The following is a 20,906-nucleotide window of genomic DNA, read 5'->3' as shown; positions in this document are numbered from 1 at the left end:
ATCATCAACGTATGAAAATGTTTAACTCATCTTAAAACTCATGAATCATAATGCGGTAAACATGCGGTCATCGAGTCGTGTCACCGCACCGGGTCCCTACTCAAAGTTTGGCACCTCCGGTCCCCTCATCCTCAGGCTCACCTGCATCATACACGCTTAATGAGTCTAAAGACTCAACACACAAAAAGTAGATATACATGGCACACAGCAGTGAAAATACCATACTCAACATATCTTTCATGAACTTAAAAGGATAACATAAACGTGTCGTGTCAAATCATTTCATCTCGTGTCATCATATACATATAAATTTTCATTTAATTGAATTCAGATTGTGACTTTCGTATCAGCTTTATCGATGGATGCATCTACGTATAACCACGGTACTGGGCGGCGGGACATCAGCGACAACATTTCCCGTCCACTGAGCCTTGGCCTCAGATCATCATATCTCATGTCATCGTATACATATACATCGATTGTCATCATTCACTATCGCTTATTTCACCGTGTTATTTCCTCCACAACCATTTTTAGTAGGATTAGTACAAAGTCTTGGTATGAGTTTTAGCCAGTTAACGTCAAATGCTCATATTGCGTTTACGGCCTTTTGCCATAAAATGACCGTAATCGGAATTCCCTTGAGTGTAGAGTTGTTGCACTCCATTTTCTCAGCGTATCAAAGCTGGTCGGAGGCACGGATCCACTTTCAGCCTCGGACTAATTGCAATTTTTTGTCGGGAATTCCTTCTTCAAAAGGTTTTTGGAGATCCCATTTTTTCTACATTAAGGATTGTGGGTGGGGAGTGCTCGTAGTTTGGAGCTCTGGGCTGCATGTGATCGTTATGAAATATGCTTCTTCTCGTACGCAAATGGCTTGGTCGTTCTTTGGTTGTACGTATTGTTTCACCCTCCAAGAGGTCTCACCTATTTCTGTAGGTGCTACTGCTTCAGTTCCATACGCTAGAGTGGAAGCTGATTCTCTAGTAGAAGTACGTGGCGTGGTTCGGTAAGCCCATAAAATGCTTGAAATTCATCCAACAGCTTAGGACTTACCCTACTACCTAACTGAGCTCCTAGCATAGACTGAAGGCAGCACCTTCCAGCCAACAATTGTTTAACATCTATGCGTCAAAGACTACATATACAAGTTTTACGTCTTTGTGCAAGACTCACTCAACTATTCAATAAGTTTAACTCTATGTATATGTGAGTGATTGTGTGTGTGCATGTGTGAGAACTGAACTATGAATACAACGTGAAGGTGTTCTCACACACTGAGAATTTTGCTTATAGACTAAGCAGTTGGCATGCCCTGTTTTTCTCTTGTTTTGATCTTCACACACTTGTAAATTGATGATCTTGGTTTGGTATTTATAGAGGCAATGAGATCGTACACCAAGACTCATCAAATATGAACGTTGTAGTTTGAATCCATTCCTCGATATTTGTCTTGTACTTTCTGACAGTCATTCTAGAATGTTTTGGGTTTAAGCGCTGCTGCAATGTCTATTATTGTCCTTTGACTGGACAAAATCTTTTCCTCAGTGTGCACAACTGGATTCCATTGAATAAGATTGTCGTGTTCTACAAACTGATTAATTCCAAATTGATGTTCTGAACTCGTCAGTTGAATTGGTCTTGAACTGGTGTGGTGAAATCAGTTGGCTCATCAGCTGAACTAATTTAACTGATTTAGTTGAGCTGGTCAGCTTGCCTCTTCATCATCAGCTGGCCGGGCTTCTGAAGGTCTTCTGCTGAACCACCTATCAGCTAGTCAATCAGTTGACTAATCTTTGATATATCACTTGAACTGATTCAGTTTGGGCGATCAGTTGGCGCTTTTAGTTTGCGTCTCGATAGCTTCAGTTTCGGCTCGATAACTGATCAGTTTGGATCCTGATCAGTTCCAGTTTCTGCGCACTTAGGTAAAATCATTAGAAACAAAATAACAAGAATTGTGAACATCAATATCAAGATTGAGAACATGAAATGTTCCAACAAAATTATTTTAATATACACACACAATTATATGTTAATGACTATATATATAATTATGGTTTTTTAAAAAGAAAAGAATAATATATTAATGGTAAATTTCTCAAATATCTTCAAAACCATACTAAAATTTGCTTTCAGTCCCTTTATCATAAAATGTTTGTGAGCTTTTTAGGCCATATGTCTTTTTGGATGAATACAAAACATTAAAAATATAGTACGTATATATGATATGATTACCAATTGTTTCAAATTCGATATTAATATATTATTTTTTAGTACTAAAACATGTATAAATATTGATATTAATGAAGATTTTGTCTTTTTAGATGAAAATCGGTACAAAATAATGAAAATATGATACTAATATATATGATATTTTAGTATCAGCCTTTTTAGATCTAGTACAAAATATAAGATTTTGAGTATATAAATGAAAAACTTTATTAATATCAACATTTGTTACTCATGTTTGGTTACAAAAAAAAAAAATCATATATTAACATCATATTTGAAACAACGGGTATTCAATATCATATATTAGTATCATATTTTCAATGTTTTGTACCGGTTTCATCAGAAAACAAATGTATCATTAATACCAGTATTTCTTATACATGTTTGAGTAGTTAAAAATCATATATGAATTAAAATTTAAGTTTGGTTGTGGGACTTTAAATCAAATTTACCATATATTAATTGCTACCCCTTACATCATTACGAACAACCGAACTTAGTAGAATTGTGAGAGCATCCTCCCATTCGCAATACTGCTGAACTATAAGAACATGCCTAGCAATGATGCCAGATCGTTGAGTGTACTGGATTTAACTACCAATATGTTGGCCTTTTAGATGTCGAATTCTTTCCAAAAGAGAAGCTTCACGGGCTCAGGGAGCAATGTTAGAAGTTGACTGGACCACAGTTGATTCCAAAATCCATCCTTGATTATTGAATAAATTTGGCTGCTAAACTTTCCTCGAGGACCGCAAACGTTTCTGCTATATGTGGATCAAATTGGCCCGGCAAAAGGCGTCCCAGAGCCAAAATAATCGCATCTTTCAAATATTTCTTGTAAAGTTAGTTTGACAACTGATATTTGGACTAATTTAACATATGAATCATATCTTGTTGTTACATGTCATTGGATTGACAAAACTTCGACTATGCAAAAAAGAATATTAGCGCTAGATCATTTAGAATAATCTCACAATACATACACTATAGCTAGATATGTTTTAAATGTTGTTAAGATTTATGGCATACAAAATAAAATAATGTCGATAACATTATATCATGCGAGTGCCAATAATCTTGCAATTAAATATCTAAAAGATTCACTAAAACAAATTTTAGATGGTAATTTGCTTCATGTTAGATGTGTGTGTCATATTATCAACTTATGTGTTAAATGTGCATGTGATGAGCAAATGTCAACTGTAATAGAAAAATTCAAATTACGTGGGAAATTATTACGTGAAAGAAGATATGGAAGTGACTGGAAAACATTAGTCGAATCAAACTGAATTAAATTTAAAAATTCCTCTTCCTGTTGAAACTAGATGGAATTTTTTATATCACTTGCTTAATACTTTATTACGTTTTCAAGATTTAGTTACTCCATATTATAATAATATTGTGATACAAACTTTAATGCTAACTGACGATGATTGAAATATTTTGAGTAAATGTGTTTCTTTGTTAGAAATTTTTAAAGAAGCAACCAAAAAATTTTCTGGCAACTACCCTACTTCAACGATGTTTCTATCTTTGTTTTTCAATATGTTTTATAAATTTATTGAATAACGTGATGATTCTGTTATGCGTGATTTTGTTTCAAATATGGAAAATAAAATTTTAAAATATTGAGAAACTATACCAATTGTGCATTGTTTAACAACATTACTTGATCCTACTCAAAATCAAGGAGGCTTAGACGTTTTTATTTTTGTATATTATGCTAAATTTCTTCGGAAGAATGTTGACGATCAAAAGAAGTCAATCATGCATTCTCTCCAAGAATTGTTTGATTTGTATGCTAGTGAACAATGTGATGAACCGAGTGCGCATCTGGAGGAGATGCTGACATATAAAAGCAAAAGTGGAGCACTGAACTTCTTTCAAAGTCTAAAACGACAAAGTTCAAAGGAAAATCGGTGACAACAACCAATTACAATGAGATTCAAATTTATCTAAGTCAATATATTGAGACTACGGAAAATTTCGATGTTCTTGATTGCTGGAAAGTAAATTCTAAACTTTATCTAATGGTAGCTGCAATTGCAAGAGATGTCCTACCAATTCAAAGTTCAAGTGTTGCTTCCGAATCAGCATTTTCAGTATGTGTAAGGATCATGGTGAACAAAGAACTAATTTAAAGTCAGAAACACTTTCCATGCTAACATGCCTACAATATTGGTTTGCAATCGAAAAAAAGAATAGGACCTCTAGCGCAATCAATGAATTTCAAAGCTCAAGTTCTGATGAAGATTCAGAATATTCAAAATATATTTTAATAAATCGTGATGAATTTTAGATTTTCAATTGTAAAATAAATCTTTCAATTATTTTATTTTTATGATTGTTCATTATTATTTCCAGTCGAAATACTAAATAAAAAAAATGTTCATTAATAAAATTAATTATATATTAAAAATAATAATATTCAGTCAAGGAACCCAGAACCGGTCCAAACCGAACCGGAACCGGTCTAAAAGTCGTCGAATCAGTCTAAGATTGGATTGGTTCCCAGATTTAGAACCGGTTCCGACCGGTTCCGGCACCACCAGATCCGGAACTGGTCGGAACCGGTTCGGAACCGGAACCCTAGACCAGGTTAGCATGCCTAATTATGTAAATGTCTCCGCCCACTAACTCTTAAATAGGGAAAATTTTCTACATTAACCTTCAGGTTGTTCAGTGGAGGCGGAGACCACCTACAGAGACATACCGAACAAAGAATGATAGGCTGCTGCCTACACTGGGCCAAATTTTTTTTATATGTTTATATATATATATATATATATATATATATATATATATATATATATATATATATATATATATATATGTATATTTATGTCTGAATTTTTAATTTTTGTATGTTATTATTACATTTTTAGCTGTCTATACTGATCCAATTTTTTTTAATAATTTGTAGACCCAAATTTTAGCTCAATTTTTTACTTGTTATTAGTATCTAAGTATACACTCTATATAGTCTTTTGTATGTGTTTTTTTTTTCTCGAGTCACAAACGTCATATACTTTGAGTAACAATCATTCCAATTCATTTTAATTACTGCTTAATCTTTCATAATCTCTAAAAAAATCCAAAATGTTACCAAATTTTAGGTTCGTTGTTTCGTTCAATGTTTGTCGATCATTCAATTGTTTTATAATTTTATGCTTTTTCCAATCGATAATGAATTAATGCTTATTTTTCGAACGTATATTTTATATCATATTTTGTTTTTATTTTGGATTTTGTACACGCCGTTGTTCCTCATTTTTCAGACGTTTTCCCATCAATTATCAATGCTACTGGCTGTGCGTAACTTGTGTTCAAACTTTATGACACATTATTTTTAGTTGTCGATTAATTATTGCTCTCTTTTTTGTTTTATTAATTATAATATATGATTGCCTACGCTGAACCAAGATCCTGGCTCCGCCCCTGGCACCATACAAAATAAATATAGATTTCATTTTATATATTTATTAAGGAAAAACAGTTACATCATTATTATAGTGAGTGCTACATTATACATGTGAAAAAGGAGACAAAAAAAATTAGTTTTTTTTGTGAGATGGTCACACGAATCTTTATCCTTGAGACGAGTCAATCTTACCGATATTCACAATAAAAAGTAATACTATTAGTATAAAAAGTAATATTTTTTCATGGATGACCCAAATAAGAGATCCGTCTCAAAAAATAAATGGATTGGTAATAGCTAACAATTTTCCCTTCAACATGTAATTTTATATAAAATAGTTTTAGATATACATGTTAATATATATATTCATTCCTCAAAAATGAAAATTAAATTTTTTTTGCAATATATTTTATTTCTTTCAATATATACTTCTATTAAACTATTTAATTTAATTTATTTTGTCATCAATCAAAAAATAATTTTATAATTATATATATTATATTTTACCTAAAACAACGTGTTAGTTAAAAAACTTACCTCATTACAGCATAAAATGTTTATCTAAAAAAGGATAGATAAAATCGCATTGATTAATTTTATTATTAGTAAAACCACAAATAACTCTAGAAAACAAAGACTATTTTAATGCGACAAATTAATACAAAAATTTTTATTTTTCAAAAATAATTCTTTGCATTTCAAAAATATAAAAATTAAAAAGTTAATAGATACAAATATTAATTAAAACTATGATATCCAAAAGTAAAAACAATGTGGCTGCTGGGATTCGAGCCCAGGTCTCCACGGCCACAACGTGGAATTCTCACCACTAAACTACAGCCACTTCTTGTCCTTTTACTCTGGAAACAAAATAAAACTAAATTAACTGTACACCTTAAACTTTAATTCTTTTAACATTGGCCAACACCACAATAATCTCTTCTTAGGACATATAGATTAGAGTTCAAATTATCTCCAATAGCTGTATATTCGAGTCCATGTACTCACAAAAATCAAAGCAGATCTATCATTTCTCACCCCTGCTGTGTTTCATCCAGGAAACCAAAGCATGATCTTATATGACTTCTTTTGCTTATGTCCTAATGGGAATGTGGAATTTGAAAGTTTAAGTAAATTATGAATTTACTAAAATAGATTTTTGTAATAAAATGAAAGCAAAAACTTGTGTGAGAAAGAATGTGGAATTTGAAAGTTTAAGTAAATTATGAATTTACTAAAATAGATTTTTGTAATAAAATGAAGGCAAAAACTTGTGTGAGACGGTCTCACGGGTCGTATTTGTGAGACATTTCTATTATTTTGGTTATCCATGAAAAAATATTATTTTTTATGCTAAGAATATTACTTTTTATTGTGAATATGGGTAGACTAGATCCGTCTCACAGATTAGGATTCGTGAGACGGTCTCACATGAGACCCACTCTAAAATGAATAGTCTTTTTTCTTTAATCGATTCATTCAAAATGCCAAACAAACAGCAATTCGTTGATTGCCCAGAAATAAATAAATTCCATTTCCATTTGTCTCAGTCTCATCTTTTGGGACATTTACAATTTTGTGGGATTTCATCATTTATGGCTATGGATACACTAAGCCTCAATAAATCCAATGTATTTATTGCAAAAATTAATTCTAGCTGATGCCAAAGATAATAATGTCTCACATTATCGCCCTCCACTTTGCCTTGGATTTATTGTCATTCTCAGTATTTTCAATGCAAAATCTTGTGAATATATATGGCACGGTTATTAATAGGAAGACCCAGTTCGAGAAAAATCAAAGATTATTATAATTGTAGTAGCATCAGAGTAGGATCTCATGGAGCAGTGAGGAGATTCTGATATTGATTCTGATGCGGATTTTGGTACTGTATGAGAGGTGGACAAATGGGATTTTGTTTTTATTTTCGAAACAAAAATGGGATATTATTGGTGATCGAATACTGCATCAAATCCAGAGAAACTTAAGGAGATTACGAAATATCTGTGGCAAACTTTGGAAATCTGAATTATTTTCTTGAAAACCCAAAAGGTTTTGGGTTTTCATTCCTCTTTAAATAACACCAACCACACTGGGGGCTCTGTGTTTCCTCTTTCTTGGTGGGCTTTCAATTTCTATAGATATAGATATATAGGTGTGTGTTTTGTGTTTTTTGGTGCTATTGTGGGGTGGGTTCTGGCTGTATAGTCAAGAAAGTGATAAAAATGGATACTTGGGGTTCGGATTCGGTTTCGGGTGATTTCACGGAGGGAATGATGGGTGATGTGGAAGAACCTCATGTTCTCGCGGTTGATGACAATTTAGTCGATCGTAAGATTGTTGAGAAATTGCTCAAGAATTCATCTTGCAGAGGTAATTGGCAATTTCCTTCTTGTTGGGCTACAAATTTGTCTCAAATTTTCTGGATCTCATTGTGTAAAGTGTTTATCTTTCTTGAAATCAATTTAAAGATAATTATAGCGACGTAGTAACACATTCACGGGAATTACACGTTAATAAATGTGAAGCAATGGTTTCTTTTATCTACAAATGAAAATGGCATTTTGGTAAGAACATTACCATATCATATCTTTTCGAGGCTTGCTTGAGGTGATAAATTTGTTGATTTTTTTTTTTTTGGGTTTTTTGAAAGGTAATTGAACAAAATCAATGGTGCATGGGGAAGAATCTAAGAATTTATAGTGTGAAATTTATTTATTTTTCTCAGAAAAGAACTTTATAAAAAAATAAAAATTGGCTACGGCTCCAATCGAGTTTTACGTACCTATATATTGCTTTCTTGCAGTGACTACTGCAGAAAATGGACTAAGGGCATTGGAGTATCTTGGTTTAGGAGATAACAACCAGAGCAGCACTGTGAACAACAATGTAAGCAACTTTTTTTTTATGAAAACCTTACATTAATTTGACACATTTAATATATTAGTTTGAGCTTGATTTGATTAGCAATAAAATATTGAACTTGGCTCATTTGAGAAAAAAAATCCCTGAATTTTTTGAAAAGTTGGAAATTATAGAACTATGGCGACTCTGTGGAAATAAGAGGTTGAGCTTTATAAGTCGAGCTTTGGCCAAGCGGCTTGATTCACTTGCTGCAGCTCTATACATATCAGCAGATCGAGCACTTGACATTTTAGCAACCACTAAATCCCAAATCCAGTTTTATCCTCGGGATCCTTTCTGCATATTCGTCGCACCAGATGTTGACACTTTCGAGTCCCTCGTTTCTGTTTGTAATGGAGCAGGTCTCAAAGGTGAATATGATTATAACAGATTACTGCATGCCAGGAATGACCGGATATGAACTGCTCAAGAAAATTAAGGTAAATTATTATGAACTCCCGATGTAGTATAATTTCACTTGTCTACAATCGAGAGGTCTAGAAGTTCATGTTGACATCTTCCTAAACAGGAATCATCGGTCATGAAGGATGTTCCTGTTGTCATAATGTCATCCGAAAACATCCCAACTCGTATAAACAAGTAATCCATATATTTCTTATCTTCGTTCAAGATATTTTTCTTTATATTTTATGGTTAAGTTATCGCATTTCTAATTCTCCGAATCCATAGGTGCTTAGAGGAAGGCGCGCAAATGTTCATGCTAAAGCCTCTCAAATACTCGGATGTGAAGAAGTTGCGTCGCCAGTTGCTACAATCCTCAGTCAGAACATCCTCAAATATTTTAAACCGTACAACAACTCAAGCATAACGTTTCGATTGCTTCACCCACTGCAACAAGTTATTGCACTCAACGTTTGTTTTAATAAGAAATAATGTAAACTTTTGCAAGGGTACAAATTTGTGGCAACGATATATACAATCCACATAATATAAAAATCGATATCACCTCTATACATACATAGAGAGAGATGTGTGCGTGCATTGATTTTTTTTTTTTTTAAAAAAATGTGTTTGTGTTTGTGTTTGTGTTTGTGCCCTTGTAATATGTCAGAAATATTATTTTCTATTAATTTTTTAGGCCAATATATAGGTACAAATTTTACGGATCGTTTTTAATTATTAATTAAGTTTTTTCAGACATTTCGATCCATAAGTATATAAATCAATATTTTTTACATTTTTACAAACGTTCCAAAGAATTGAATTAAATTAAATTAAATTAATAATTTTCAATCGAAAGATCGAATTTATTCACACAAAAACAATATATAAAATAATACTTCTGACATATTGTAGGTGCATATACATTACATTTCAATATAGAATGTAATATTAACTATACTATATTTTTTACAAAGCATTGTAACGTTGCAATGAGAAAATCTTATTGGGAATTAAACTATCAAAGATCAAACTAATTTGAGAGAAAAATCAATCTATTCGATTCATAGATTTAATTTACAGAAAGAAATAAAAACTCTCAGATCCTCACAGCACTCTCAAGGCTCTCCTCTACTTGAGATTAGGATTCCTCAACTGGAAATGAGATGATTTAAACAACGAGCTGAAGCTTCTATTTATAGAGGATATTCTGCACATGTTAATGGGTGTGAATGGAAGATGGCAGCCATTGGAGAATCAACAATAGCTGCACCTACCGTTGAAGAAGTGGACCTTCTAGATAGTGGCTGGAGATTTCCAATTTGAGTTCTTCAAATCTTCCCCATCGGGTGCAACATACCCATATCAATATCCCCGAATACTCCCGATGTAGCATAGTCTGGGTCGATTTCAATACGTTTTATCGAAAATTTAACCAAGTCAAGAAATTAATTCAGATGGGCCAAAATATCAAAATCCAAATCGAACAGAAAAATCAATCCCACTGTAATATACTAATAAATTGGCCAAATTCAAAAAAAATATGTATTCATGAATAGAATTATATAACATGAACATGAAAATATATTTAATAAAAATGGTTGTGGTGATGATGCCTACAATCATCCAATCCACAGCACTGCAGCACAGGATAGCACACAACAAACATGCATCTCCTTATCATTCTAAACACCGAGGAAATCAATAAACACGGCCAGCAGCAGCAAGCCACGGTCGTATCGTCCTGGTCGAGGCCGTGGTGGTGGTGGTGACGGCGATGGTGGCCCATTTCGTATTTAAATCTGAAAAAATTATATTGATATACAGATTGCACCAGCAGTAAGTGATCTTGGCCACTTTTTGATTCTGGGAATTTGGTGAATGTTTATAGTTTGAGACATGAACAAATTAATTTACCTGGCTGGCCCTTCTGAATTGAAACTTTTTTGTTGATTAATTTGTATCGGAGTTGTATATATTATATACAATATTTATATATATAAAACAGAGAATTTATGGGATATGATGAAGAATATGCTTGGGTTAACGAGAAAGGAAGAAAAAAATTGGAACTTTATTTAGAATGGAGAACCTTAGGAATCGTGTTAAATGCGCGTTGTGGCAACCTTATTAATTAGTACTAGAGCGGATCTCATGTGAGACCGTCTCACGGATCTTAATATGTGAGACGGGTCAACCCTACTCATATTCATAATAAAAAGTAATACTCTTAGCATAAAAAGTAATACTTTTTCATGGATGACCCAAATAAAAGATCCGTCTCACGAATATGACTCGTGAGACCGTCTCATATAAGTTTTTGCCTTAGTACTTGTAAATTCATTTTTTATACAATATTTTTTCAATATAAAGTTTTTTTTTATAAAATAAGTAGAAACTTTATTATATGAATTATTTAGATTATTTTCATTCGTTTTTTTTAATTTAGATAATATAACTGATACTCACGGGAAATTTAAGGTCTGATTCTAGCAAGAATCATTAGTCCAAACGTAGGTTTTGAGATTGCTCTGAGCCTGAAATCATGAATAAGACCGTTAAAAGTGGACCAAGAGGGTGTCCTGAGTTAGCCTCTCCGACACTCAAGTCAGAGACTGAGGATATAAGGGAGAGCTAAGGGTGTTGCTTAAAAACAATTTAGTGAATATATGAATTAAACGCTCGAACCTGTTATTTACAGGAGAATATTAGATCTGTCATGGACCTGCCTTCTGTTTGGGTCAAGATATTGATAGGCCATATGTAGTGGGCCTATTTATTCATGGGTATGAATAACCATGGTGGATTTAGGGTTTTTTTTTAAAAATATTATAAAAGATAAAAATCATTACAAAAATATTACAAATTGAGAATGTTTACAAATCTATAACAATCCGCAAAATACTGCTGCGGATTCAAACAATTTTAAAAAAAAAAAATTAAAAAAAAAAAAAAAAGAAACGCGCAGTGTAGTGTACAAGGATTCTGAGAATCCGTGGGTCACTGCCACGGATTCAGAATCCGTGGCAGTGACCCACGGATTCTCAGAATCCGTGCACACACCCGTGATTTTTGTACACCCGTGATTATTAACCCGTGACCAAAATTTTGAGTATTTATATGCGGGTTGCCTTCCTCGTTTTTGCACCGAAGTCGAGCAAGTCGAAGGAGCAAGTTTCTTCTTTCTTTGGAGTACCGCACCTGTGTTCAGATTTTTCTACTTATTAACGTAAGTTTTCGTTATTAGTTATATCAGTTTTAAATAATAACAATAAATATAATATTAATTTTATTATTGCAATTATAATACTGTGATTCTGAAATTTTGGTATAATAATTACACTTAATTTAGTTACGATATATTTATGTGATATAATCTTATATATACAATAATTACAATAATTCTATTTAATTTACGTGTTAAAAAATAATTAATAATTGTACTTAATTTAATGACAATAATTATATTTATGTGACATAATTTTATATCTACAATAAGCACACTAATTACAATAATTAAATTTAATTTACGTTAAAATTTATTATAATAATTATATTACGTGGTATAATATTAGAATAATCACAATAATTATATTTAAAATAATTACAGTTACGTGAATTTTATTAATTATTCGACTAATTTTTTACGTGAATTCTTAATCATATGTAAATGTTAATAGTTTATTTGTTATTGTTATTTAATTGTTAATTATTATTAATAATTATTTACGTGAATTAGAATAATAATTATTTACGTGAATTAGAATAATTTTACTTGAATTGTTAATTATTACTATTAATAATTATTTGCGTAGGTTAAAATTTTTAAATTTGGTATATTGTATTTACGTAGGTTAAATTTTTTTTGAAATTTTGTTATATCTAGTGGCAAAAATTATAAGTAGTTGCATTAACTAGCTAAAAATTTACTAAAATTAATAGTAAATTTATAAAAAATGACACTTAATAGTTAATTATTATTAATAATTAACAATTAAGTGAATTAGAATAATTATTATTTTTAATACTTATTTACGTGAGTTTTTTTACGTGAATTAGAATAATTTTACGTGAATTGTTAATTATTATTATTAATAATCACTTACGTAGGTTAAAATTTTTAATTTTGTATATTGTATTTACGTAGGTTAATTTATTTTTGAAATTTTGTTATATCTAGTGGCAAAAATTGTAATTAGTGGCAATAACTAGCTAAAAATTTACTAAAATTAATAATAAATTTATAAAAAATGACACGTATATATTATTTAATAACATGCAGTAAATCTCTTGGATTAGACCTTATTCTTATTAATAATGCATTTATTATAAGTATATTATTACGAATGTATTTATTATAATTAAATGTTACGTATTATGAAGTATTATTGTATTTTAGAAGGAATTATTCAATCTACAGTAATTATTCTTTTTACCCATTTGTCATCAAAAAATATGTTTTATTTTCTCAAGCCTGAAATTTCAACTATTTTTCGTTTAATTTTAAAAATGTAGTTAAATTTTGTTGATTAAAAATATAATATTTGTTAACTAATGCATTTTGTTTTTTTTGCAAGATGGCTGAAAATACGGATAATGTGTTGTATTTGCGGGACAGACACATATCAACTAATATCAACGCTGAAAACATGGATGCAATAATTACGCCACGTCGATCTGACAAATGTCTTTGGAGATTGCTTAATTCTGGGATTCACCTCCGTGTCCGCCTATGTCTTGCACGCATGGGCTTCTATGGTATCATTCAGTGTGGTCCTATTAAATATTATGGTAATCATTTGCTTACAGCCATTGTAGAGAGATGGCGTCGTGAGACACACACATTTCACCTTATCGTGGGCGAGGCAACAATCACCCTGCAGGACGTTGCCTTTATTTGGGGGTTGAATATTGATGGCCTTCCCATCACTGGTATAGATACCGCGTACAATAAACATACTTTACAACAGCGATGCGCTACTTGGTTGGGTTTTACGCCTACGTTTTCTCAGATTAAAGGTGCACATCTTTATCTGACCGCTTTGCTAGACCATTGCCTTAATAATATGATTACTGATCAAAGCACTGAAGAGGACGTGGCACAATATTCTCGTTGTGTTGCGTTAATGATCATTGGTGGATGTATGTTTTCGGACTCGGAAGGTGCTGCCGTGAAACTTATGTATTTGCAGTTCCTTGAGGACATAGAATTAGTGAATACGTATAGCTGGGGTTCTGCTGTGTTGGCATATCTTTATAGAGAGTTGTGCGACACATCAATGAGACTGAAGGCCGATTTGTGTGGCCCAGTTCAGATATTGCAGGTATTTGTACACTTCTACGATCATTATACTTGTTGTACTTGTTTTTTCTTATGATTTGACTATTTCTGTTATATGTTATTGCAGATTTGGGTGTGGTCTAGAATTACTCTTCTTTGTCCTGATAGAGCGCAAGAGGTATCTATTTCACAAGAGCAGGCTGCGGATGTGCTTCAGGATCTACCATTCCCACCATACGGCGCACGGTACTAATAAGAAATAATTAACATTTATTATTATTATTTTGTTATGTAGTTTTAATGAAACTATTGTGTACTTTTATAAATTGTAGGTGGAGACGCGCATTCTCTTGGACACACACGGCCCATCATTCGGTCCGTACAATGAGAGATATGCTTGACAGGATGGTAGAAGGGCAGGTAGATATATAAATTAGTTGTTTAGAGTTTCATATTGTTTTACAAATTCAGTCTGAATTATATGTTATCGACTTGATAATCTTTTTCTCATTTTATTTGCTTCAGTTTCTATGGACAGTTTATGCTATGGAGTCCCCGGAGGTTGGTGGGATTCTTGACGGCCATAGAATTCATCTATGTCGGTCGGCATGCGCATTGATCAATTTTCATATAGTTGAGATGCATAGACCAGAGCGGTGTCTCCGACAGTTTGGAATGCGTCAGGGTATTCCGCCACCTGCTACTAACTTCGACAATTTTCATAAACTGACGCGACAAGGCCGGAACAACTTCGATTGGGCGACATATCACAAAGATTTTGTAGAAATGTGGGATAACAAATATAATTTTGTGATTGGTGGGGATTATGTACTACCTGGTACACCCGCCATCACAGTGGACTATGTTGGTTGGTATCATCGCATTTCACAGATAGTGCTCTCGCCGCCAGTGGTACCTTCAAACATCATGGGCTACCATCCCGTTGATGCAAACTACCGAGATTTTATCGTAAGACATGTTCAATCTATCTACATATGTACGTAAATATAATTTATTATATTAAATGTATGTTACATAACAAATGCATTTATGTAACAGACACGCCCAGCTCATGTGCAATATCGACCGATGTGGACAGGAAATGAGTTTGAACCCGGGCCATCATCTTCAAATATGACATACACTACTCCGCCAGTGGTTTCAAGCTTTCCATCGTATGACGCTGGTTACTACACTCCATTTGCTGGAAGTGTTACACAATTTTTACAAAGTGACTTTCAATCGAGTATGAATGAGAGTCGGCCTAGATTTAACACGTCGCCCATACCGTTTGAACAATATTCTGATACAGAATGGTATGAGGTTGGTGGGAACATTGCCGATACAAGTACATCTGCAACACAAACAATTACGCATGGAGATGATGAACAGATGTTAGGTCGCGGACGTAGAGTAATCAGAAGACCGCCGTGTGGCACTGGGGGGCACCGTTACCATCGACGTTAAATATTTATTTCGACACTCGTATACAATTTCTATATTATTGACTTTTTAAAATTGTGGAATGTATCGATTCTGATTTACTACTCATTTATGAATAAATTTACGGATAAAGTTACAGTAATGAAAACACGTCAGTATATTCGCTAAATCAAGTCAAAATAGTCAACAAACTATGTGAGACCCCGAGAAAAACATACGTATTAATAATACAACACTGAATTGTCATAACAATACAATACTAAATTGTAAAATCTACGTGAAAAACATAATTATTTGGCACCATAACTCGATCTTCTCACATGCACCTACCTGCAATGAACAACAACTATTAATAAATACAAATTTAAATACACAATTTTGTAATAACATTAATAACTTCAAATGTTATGGTTTAAAAATAAGGTACAATACGTTATTGTAAATCTTTTACTCCCACGCTGTCTCTCTCTCGTTGATGGCTGATCCATCTCGTTTCTTATGCGTGTCGTGCGATCTCTACCAGCATGCCTCCTTTGTCGACGAACACCATTGTGGCGTAATTGGAACGTAGGTTCATCCCAATATTGTTCATCATGAATAGGGTAGAATCTTCCATCGTATGTGTTCACGTATTCGCTCAATGTAAACCATGGTTGTACAAGCTGTGCGGGATTCAAACCAAACCATTTTGCTGCACATATAACATGTGAACAAGGAATTCCAAATATTGTGAATTTACCACATGTGCATTCACGCGTAGAAATGTTCACAGCTTGTACGTGATGTTGACGACCCGATCTTCCTCCTGTCGCGACGGATGCTGTTTTATCCCTTTGGTCAAATCTTACTACTCGATGTTCAATTGACTTCTTTGACCACATATCAAATTTAGAGTATGCATAGTCGGTCCATGGTTGATTTTTTTCCAGCATCTTATCACTGCGAGCTCGCCTTTGAATGAAATAGTTCACGCAACGCTGTAAGCTCATCTCCACTATCGCAGTTATTGGAAGACGTCGCGCCCCTTTCAACACACCATTAATACACTCGGACATGTTCGTCGTCATTATCCCTCGTCGCCATCCACCATCATGAGCTAATGACCATTTTTCTTTTGGAATGTTCGACAAATACGTGAAAGCTGCTGCATTATTTGTCTTAATTGCCTCCATTGTCGCATTAAATTTTGCTACTTGGTGTTGTATCCCTGCTTCCCAACATAAGTCTTTCAAATGAATGTTTTTGAACCTGCTGTTGAAATTAGAGCAAACATGCCTCAAACAGAAACGATGAACACCAAGAGGAGGCTTGAAGTCGGGGAGATCTTGAACTGCACTTGTTATACCCGCATGTCTATCAGATATAAGGCACACACCAGTACACCCTCTGGTAACATGTCGTGCAACATTACCGAGGAACCAATGCCAAGACTCATAATTTTCTTCATCAACAAGCGCAAATTCTAGCGGCAAAACCTGGTTATTAGCATCCAATGTTACTGCTATGAGTAGTTTGTGCTTATATTTGGTGTACATATGGGTACCGTCTACACTGATTACGTTGCGACAATGTCGAAAACCATCTATACATGGTCTGAATGCCCAAAACACAAAGTTCAAAACTTTATGTGGATGGTCATACGGTCGAAGATGCTTCCATTCTACAACAGTTCCTGGATTGTACTTCGACAAAGCTCCCATATATTTAGGAAGCAACGTTACAGAGCTTTCCCATGTGCCATAGACTAACTCCACCGCGCGTTTCAAACTCCGCCATGCCTTAGCATACGATATATCATAACCATATTTTTCTTTAATACTTCTCGCACATATTTGATTTCGTATGCAGGATCACAACGTACGATTCCCAAAAGTGTATTTGCTATCATGTTTACGTCAAGGTTGTGGTGATCTATACCGACTTCGGTAGACATGCATGTGTGATCACCACAATATTTTGTAATCATGAAGTAGCTTAAACTTTTTTTGAACGATGCTCGAAGTCCCCACCCACAATTGCCACCTTCCGACCAGTTCTTGCATTTGACCTTCCAAATTGTCGGAGAACTTTGGACAACGATATATTCACGTCTCAAAACCCGAACAGAAAAATCCTTCACAGAAGCTATTAACTCACCTTTGCTCTTAAAAACCATTTTTACACCGAGCTCTGGCCTTTCAGGATTGTAAAAGTTTGTTCGTGATGCAGAAGGAATACCAAATGAATCTGGAATTTGTTCTTCATAGACTTCATTGAAAAATTGGGGAATTTCACGTAAATGTTGCTCTGGTGCAATAGGAATGTTCGCTGTCATTGTTGCTCCAGACATTAACACACGCGCCGGTGTCCCTTCATTTGCATTGTCAACATGATGCTCATCTTCTTCGTCACTTGATGTAGCATACAAATCGTCATCGCTATTCATGACATGATGCAAACTGTCCCCAAATATATCATCTTGCTCAGGCATGTGTTCTGTAATTGGGGTTCGAATATTTGCATCCACAGTAGAACTATCAAAATGTCTAAAATTTGTGGTATTATCCTCACCAGCCCATGAATTTAAATCCAATTGGCCTGTTCTAGTAGAACCCCATGCGACTTCAACTCCTGATGGACCCGTGATATTATGATCCCAACCCCCTGAAGTAAAATCCCATTCTCGTCTTGTATTCATCCCCCATGCATAGTCTTCTTCAGTGTGAGCTGTGATATGGTGATCCCAAGGACCAGTGGCGATCCCAGAGTATGTATGAGCTGACTGTTCATCGACGTGATACATAGAAGGTCCTGCTTCATTCAAACCTACTGTTCCCAAACCTTGCGTTATTACTGGCATGACTGCATCAAAATCGTAATCACTTACGTTCTGTAACACTGGCGATGAATCAACATACAAGTACATGCAATCTAGTGTCGGCAACTCAAACATAAATTGTAGACTATCATCATCTGTGATATAGACATGCTCTTCAATGTAACGACCCGACGAGCTATAACAATATTTCGTTGACAACTTCATGCAGAATTTTGATGGGTCGATAGACAGCTTGCGATGCACATAATTCACCAATTGAGAAAATGTAGTAGACCGAGAGATTTTAATGGGCCTTGTCGCGGGGATACTATATCCAACCCTACCATCTTCAATAATGATATAGCCACCTACATAAAGTAAGGCTCTCACAGTATCCATGTCTGCACCAAAAACTATGACATAATGTATACAATCATAACAAAATTTAATACAAAATATTGTTATGAGTTATATTAAAAATGTAGATTTTTAAACATGTGTAATTAGAATTTTCAAATATATTAATTTCTTATATTAACAATTTTAACAATTAAGTGTATAAAAAAATTTAAAAAAACATAATAAACAGAAACAAATGAACAATTTACAAGATAAATTTATATTTTTCAAAATTGTTTTACTACATATAAAATTTTTGGTACCTTAAAACTTAATTTAATTACTAAAATAAGACTTAAAAGTAAATAAATTCAAAATATATCATTGAAAAAAAAAATATGTTGTTGTTATTATTATTATTATTATTATTATTATTATTAATTTAATATATACATGTACTGTCGAGACGTGCAACTTTGAAATAATTATAAAAAGTCACTAGTAACAAAATTATATAAAATAGTATAATACAAACGAAAATAATAATAATTACATTAATACAACATAAATAATACAATTAAAATATAAGATATTATTTAAAATACCTTTTCAAATGTCGTTGTACGGAATTTGTAATTAAATCAGCTACCGGAGTTTAATATCTGCAATAAATTAAAAAAATTATCAGATACAATTTACATACAACAATTCAATATAGAAAGAAAAGAAAAAACAGATATTCGACTTAGAATCGGCGCAATTCTCCCAAATTCTGATACTCAGCACAATTCTCCCAAATCAAATTATGAATTGGTGAAACTCGGCGCAATTCTCAAAAATTCTGATAATCAACAGAAACTATAAAATCAAATTAGGAATTCCAATAATAACACGAACGACGCAATTTATAAAGGGAGGATAATCACGGATTCTTTATAACTAACAAAAAATAACACTGAGTGAAAAAAAAAAAAATAGCTCCGCAAGAAGAATGCCGAACAAGTGCTGAAGGACTGATGAATTCGCCAAATACTCGGTGCAATTTTATTACATATTTTTAAAAATTGTTTTGTATATAAACACACAAATTTTAAGTAAGTTATATCAAACTATATAATTGGATAAAAATATTTTAATTACAATTATCAATTTCTTATATTACTTTGCACTAACATAAACATATTTATAATATTATATAAATTATATTAAAGTGACCAAAGATATAGAGTAACTAAACACAATTTCATATATAAATTTTTAAAAATTTATTTAAAAAATGTAACAAAATAATTTATAATTTCAATACTATTAAGTACAATAATATTAACTCATTCTTATATTAAATTAAATAAATTAATTATATTAAAAATACTAACATTCAAATATTTCAAAAATCACAATATCATATTTATTATTTTTTAAAAATTCCAACTATTTTTTAATATCGCTTTTAATATTATAAATATAATATTTCACTAAATTATACTTAATAATATAATGTTAGTGAACAAAATTATAATTAAAATAATATAATATACATAATACAAACAAAATATTAAAAAAAAGTACTTAAATTACCTTCTCGTACGTAATTATACGGAACTTGTAATAACATCAACAGACGGTGCAAATATCTTAAAATAATGACAAGTATTATAAAAAAAACTAAACAAAAGAAAATATTATTCTTAATACATAATTATAATATTAACAACGAAATTAAACATATATCTTCAAATAAAAAAGATGATAAAATCAACAAATAATATTAATACAAGATGGAAGTGAAAAAAAATAGATTTTGCGCATAAGAATCGGATGCAGAAATAAATTGCGAAAATGAATCTTACGAACAAATAATTTCGGTATATTTCTCGCAACACGAAGAACCAATATTTTCGGTATATTAAACAATGGAATGAGAATACACGAAGAGAAGCCTTTCTATTTAAAGGGGTGGGTACACGTAGTGCACACGGATTCTGAGAATCCGTGGGTTACTGCCACGGATTCTGAATCCGTGGCAGTGACCCACGGATTCTCAGAATCCGTGTACACTGCGCGTTTCTTTTTTTTTTTTTTTA

General features: G+C 32.8%; 4 protein-coding genes and 1 non-coding gene across 8 annotated transcripts; 2 read left to right on the top strand and 3 right to left on the bottom strand.

Annotated features, from left to right (window-relative positions):
• Nucleotides 1-6,428: 6,428 nt before the first annotated feature.
• Nucleotides 6,429-6,500, bottom strand: TRNAH-GUG (transfer RNA histidin (anticodon GUG)). Its single transcript has one exon. It is a non-coding gene; the product is annotated as a tRNA-His (tRNA).
• Nucleotides 6,501-7,240: 740 nt separating this feature from the next.
• LOC140805158 (two-component response regulator ARR17-like) lies at nucleotides 7,241-9,442 on the top strand. The gene is made up of 5 exons (XM_073161372.1): nucleotides 7,241-8,029; nucleotides 8,463-8,545; nucleotides 8,923-9,000; nucleotides 9,090-9,160; nucleotides 9,251-9,442. Exons 1-5 carry the CDS (start codon nucleotides 7,882-7,884, stop codon nucleotides 9,387-9,389), a joined length of 519 nt encoding a protein of 172 aa, XP_073017473.1. The 5' UTR covers nucleotides 7,241-7,881; the 3' UTR covers nucleotides 9,390-9,442.
• Nucleotides 9,443-12,117: 2,675 nt separating this feature from the next.
• LOC140805537 (serine/threonine-protein phosphatase 7 long form homolog) lies at nucleotides 12,118-15,710 on the top strand. Its single transcript, XM_073161803.1, has 6 exons — nucleotides 12,118-12,191; nucleotides 13,540-14,286; nucleotides 14,371-14,489; nucleotides 14,576-14,663; nucleotides 14,769-15,212; nucleotides 15,303-15,710. Exons 2-6 carry the CDS (start codon nucleotides 13,540-13,542, stop codon nucleotides 15,708-15,710), a joined length of 1,806 nt encoding a protein of 601 aa, XP_073017904.1. The 5' UTR covers nucleotides 12,118-12,191.
• Nucleotides 15,711-16,012: 302 nt separating this feature from the next.
• Nucleotides 16,013-17,386, bottom strand: LOC140805535 (uncharacterized). The gene is made up of 2 exons (XM_073161802.1): nucleotides 16,119-17,386; nucleotides 16,013-16,016 (listed from the first exon to the last, which is right to left on the bottom strand). Exons 1-2 carry the CDS (start codon nucleotides 17,384-17,386, stop codon nucleotides 16,013-16,015), a joined length of 1,272 nt encoding a protein of 423 aa, XP_073017903.1.
• Nucleotides 16,144-20,468, bottom strand: LOC140805157 (uncharacterized). Of its 4 annotated transcripts, XM_073161370.1 has the most exons (4): nucleotides 20,401-20,458; nucleotides 19,568-19,663; nucleotides 19,428-19,484; nucleotides 16,144-18,884 (listed from the first exon to the last, which is right to left on the bottom strand). In XM_073161370.1, the coding sequence occupies exon 4, from the start codon at nucleotides 18,880-18,882 to the stop codon at nucleotides 17,449-17,451; it is 1,434 nt and encodes a 477-aa protein (XP_073017471.1). In that variant the 5' UTR covers nucleotides 18,883-18,884; nucleotides 19,428-19,484; nucleotides 19,568-19,663; nucleotides 20,401-20,458; the 3' UTR covers nucleotides 16,144-17,448. The 4 variants fall into 4 exon arrangements, with proteins under 4 accessions (XP_073017471.1, XP_073017472.1, XP_073017470.1 ...); XM_073161371.1 differs by lacking the exon at nucleotides 19,568-19,663 and having other exon boundaries at nucleotides 20,401-20,468; XM_073161369.1 differs by lacking the exon at nucleotides 20,401-20,458 and having other exon boundaries at nucleotides 19,568-19,980.
• Between the last annotated feature and the right edge of the window lie 438 nt (nucleotides 20,469-20,906).

This window comes from Primulina eburnea, chromosome 11, assembly GCF_022965805.1.
Source record: "Primulina eburnea isolate SZY01 chromosome 11, ASM2296580v1, whole genome shotgun sequence".
In the NCBI taxonomy this organism is placed as follows: Eukaryota; Viridiplantae; Streptophyta; class Magnoliopsida; order Lamiales; family Gesneriaceae; genus Primulina; species Primulina eburnea.
This window is presented reverse-complemented; position numbering and strand designations above follow the sequence as displayed.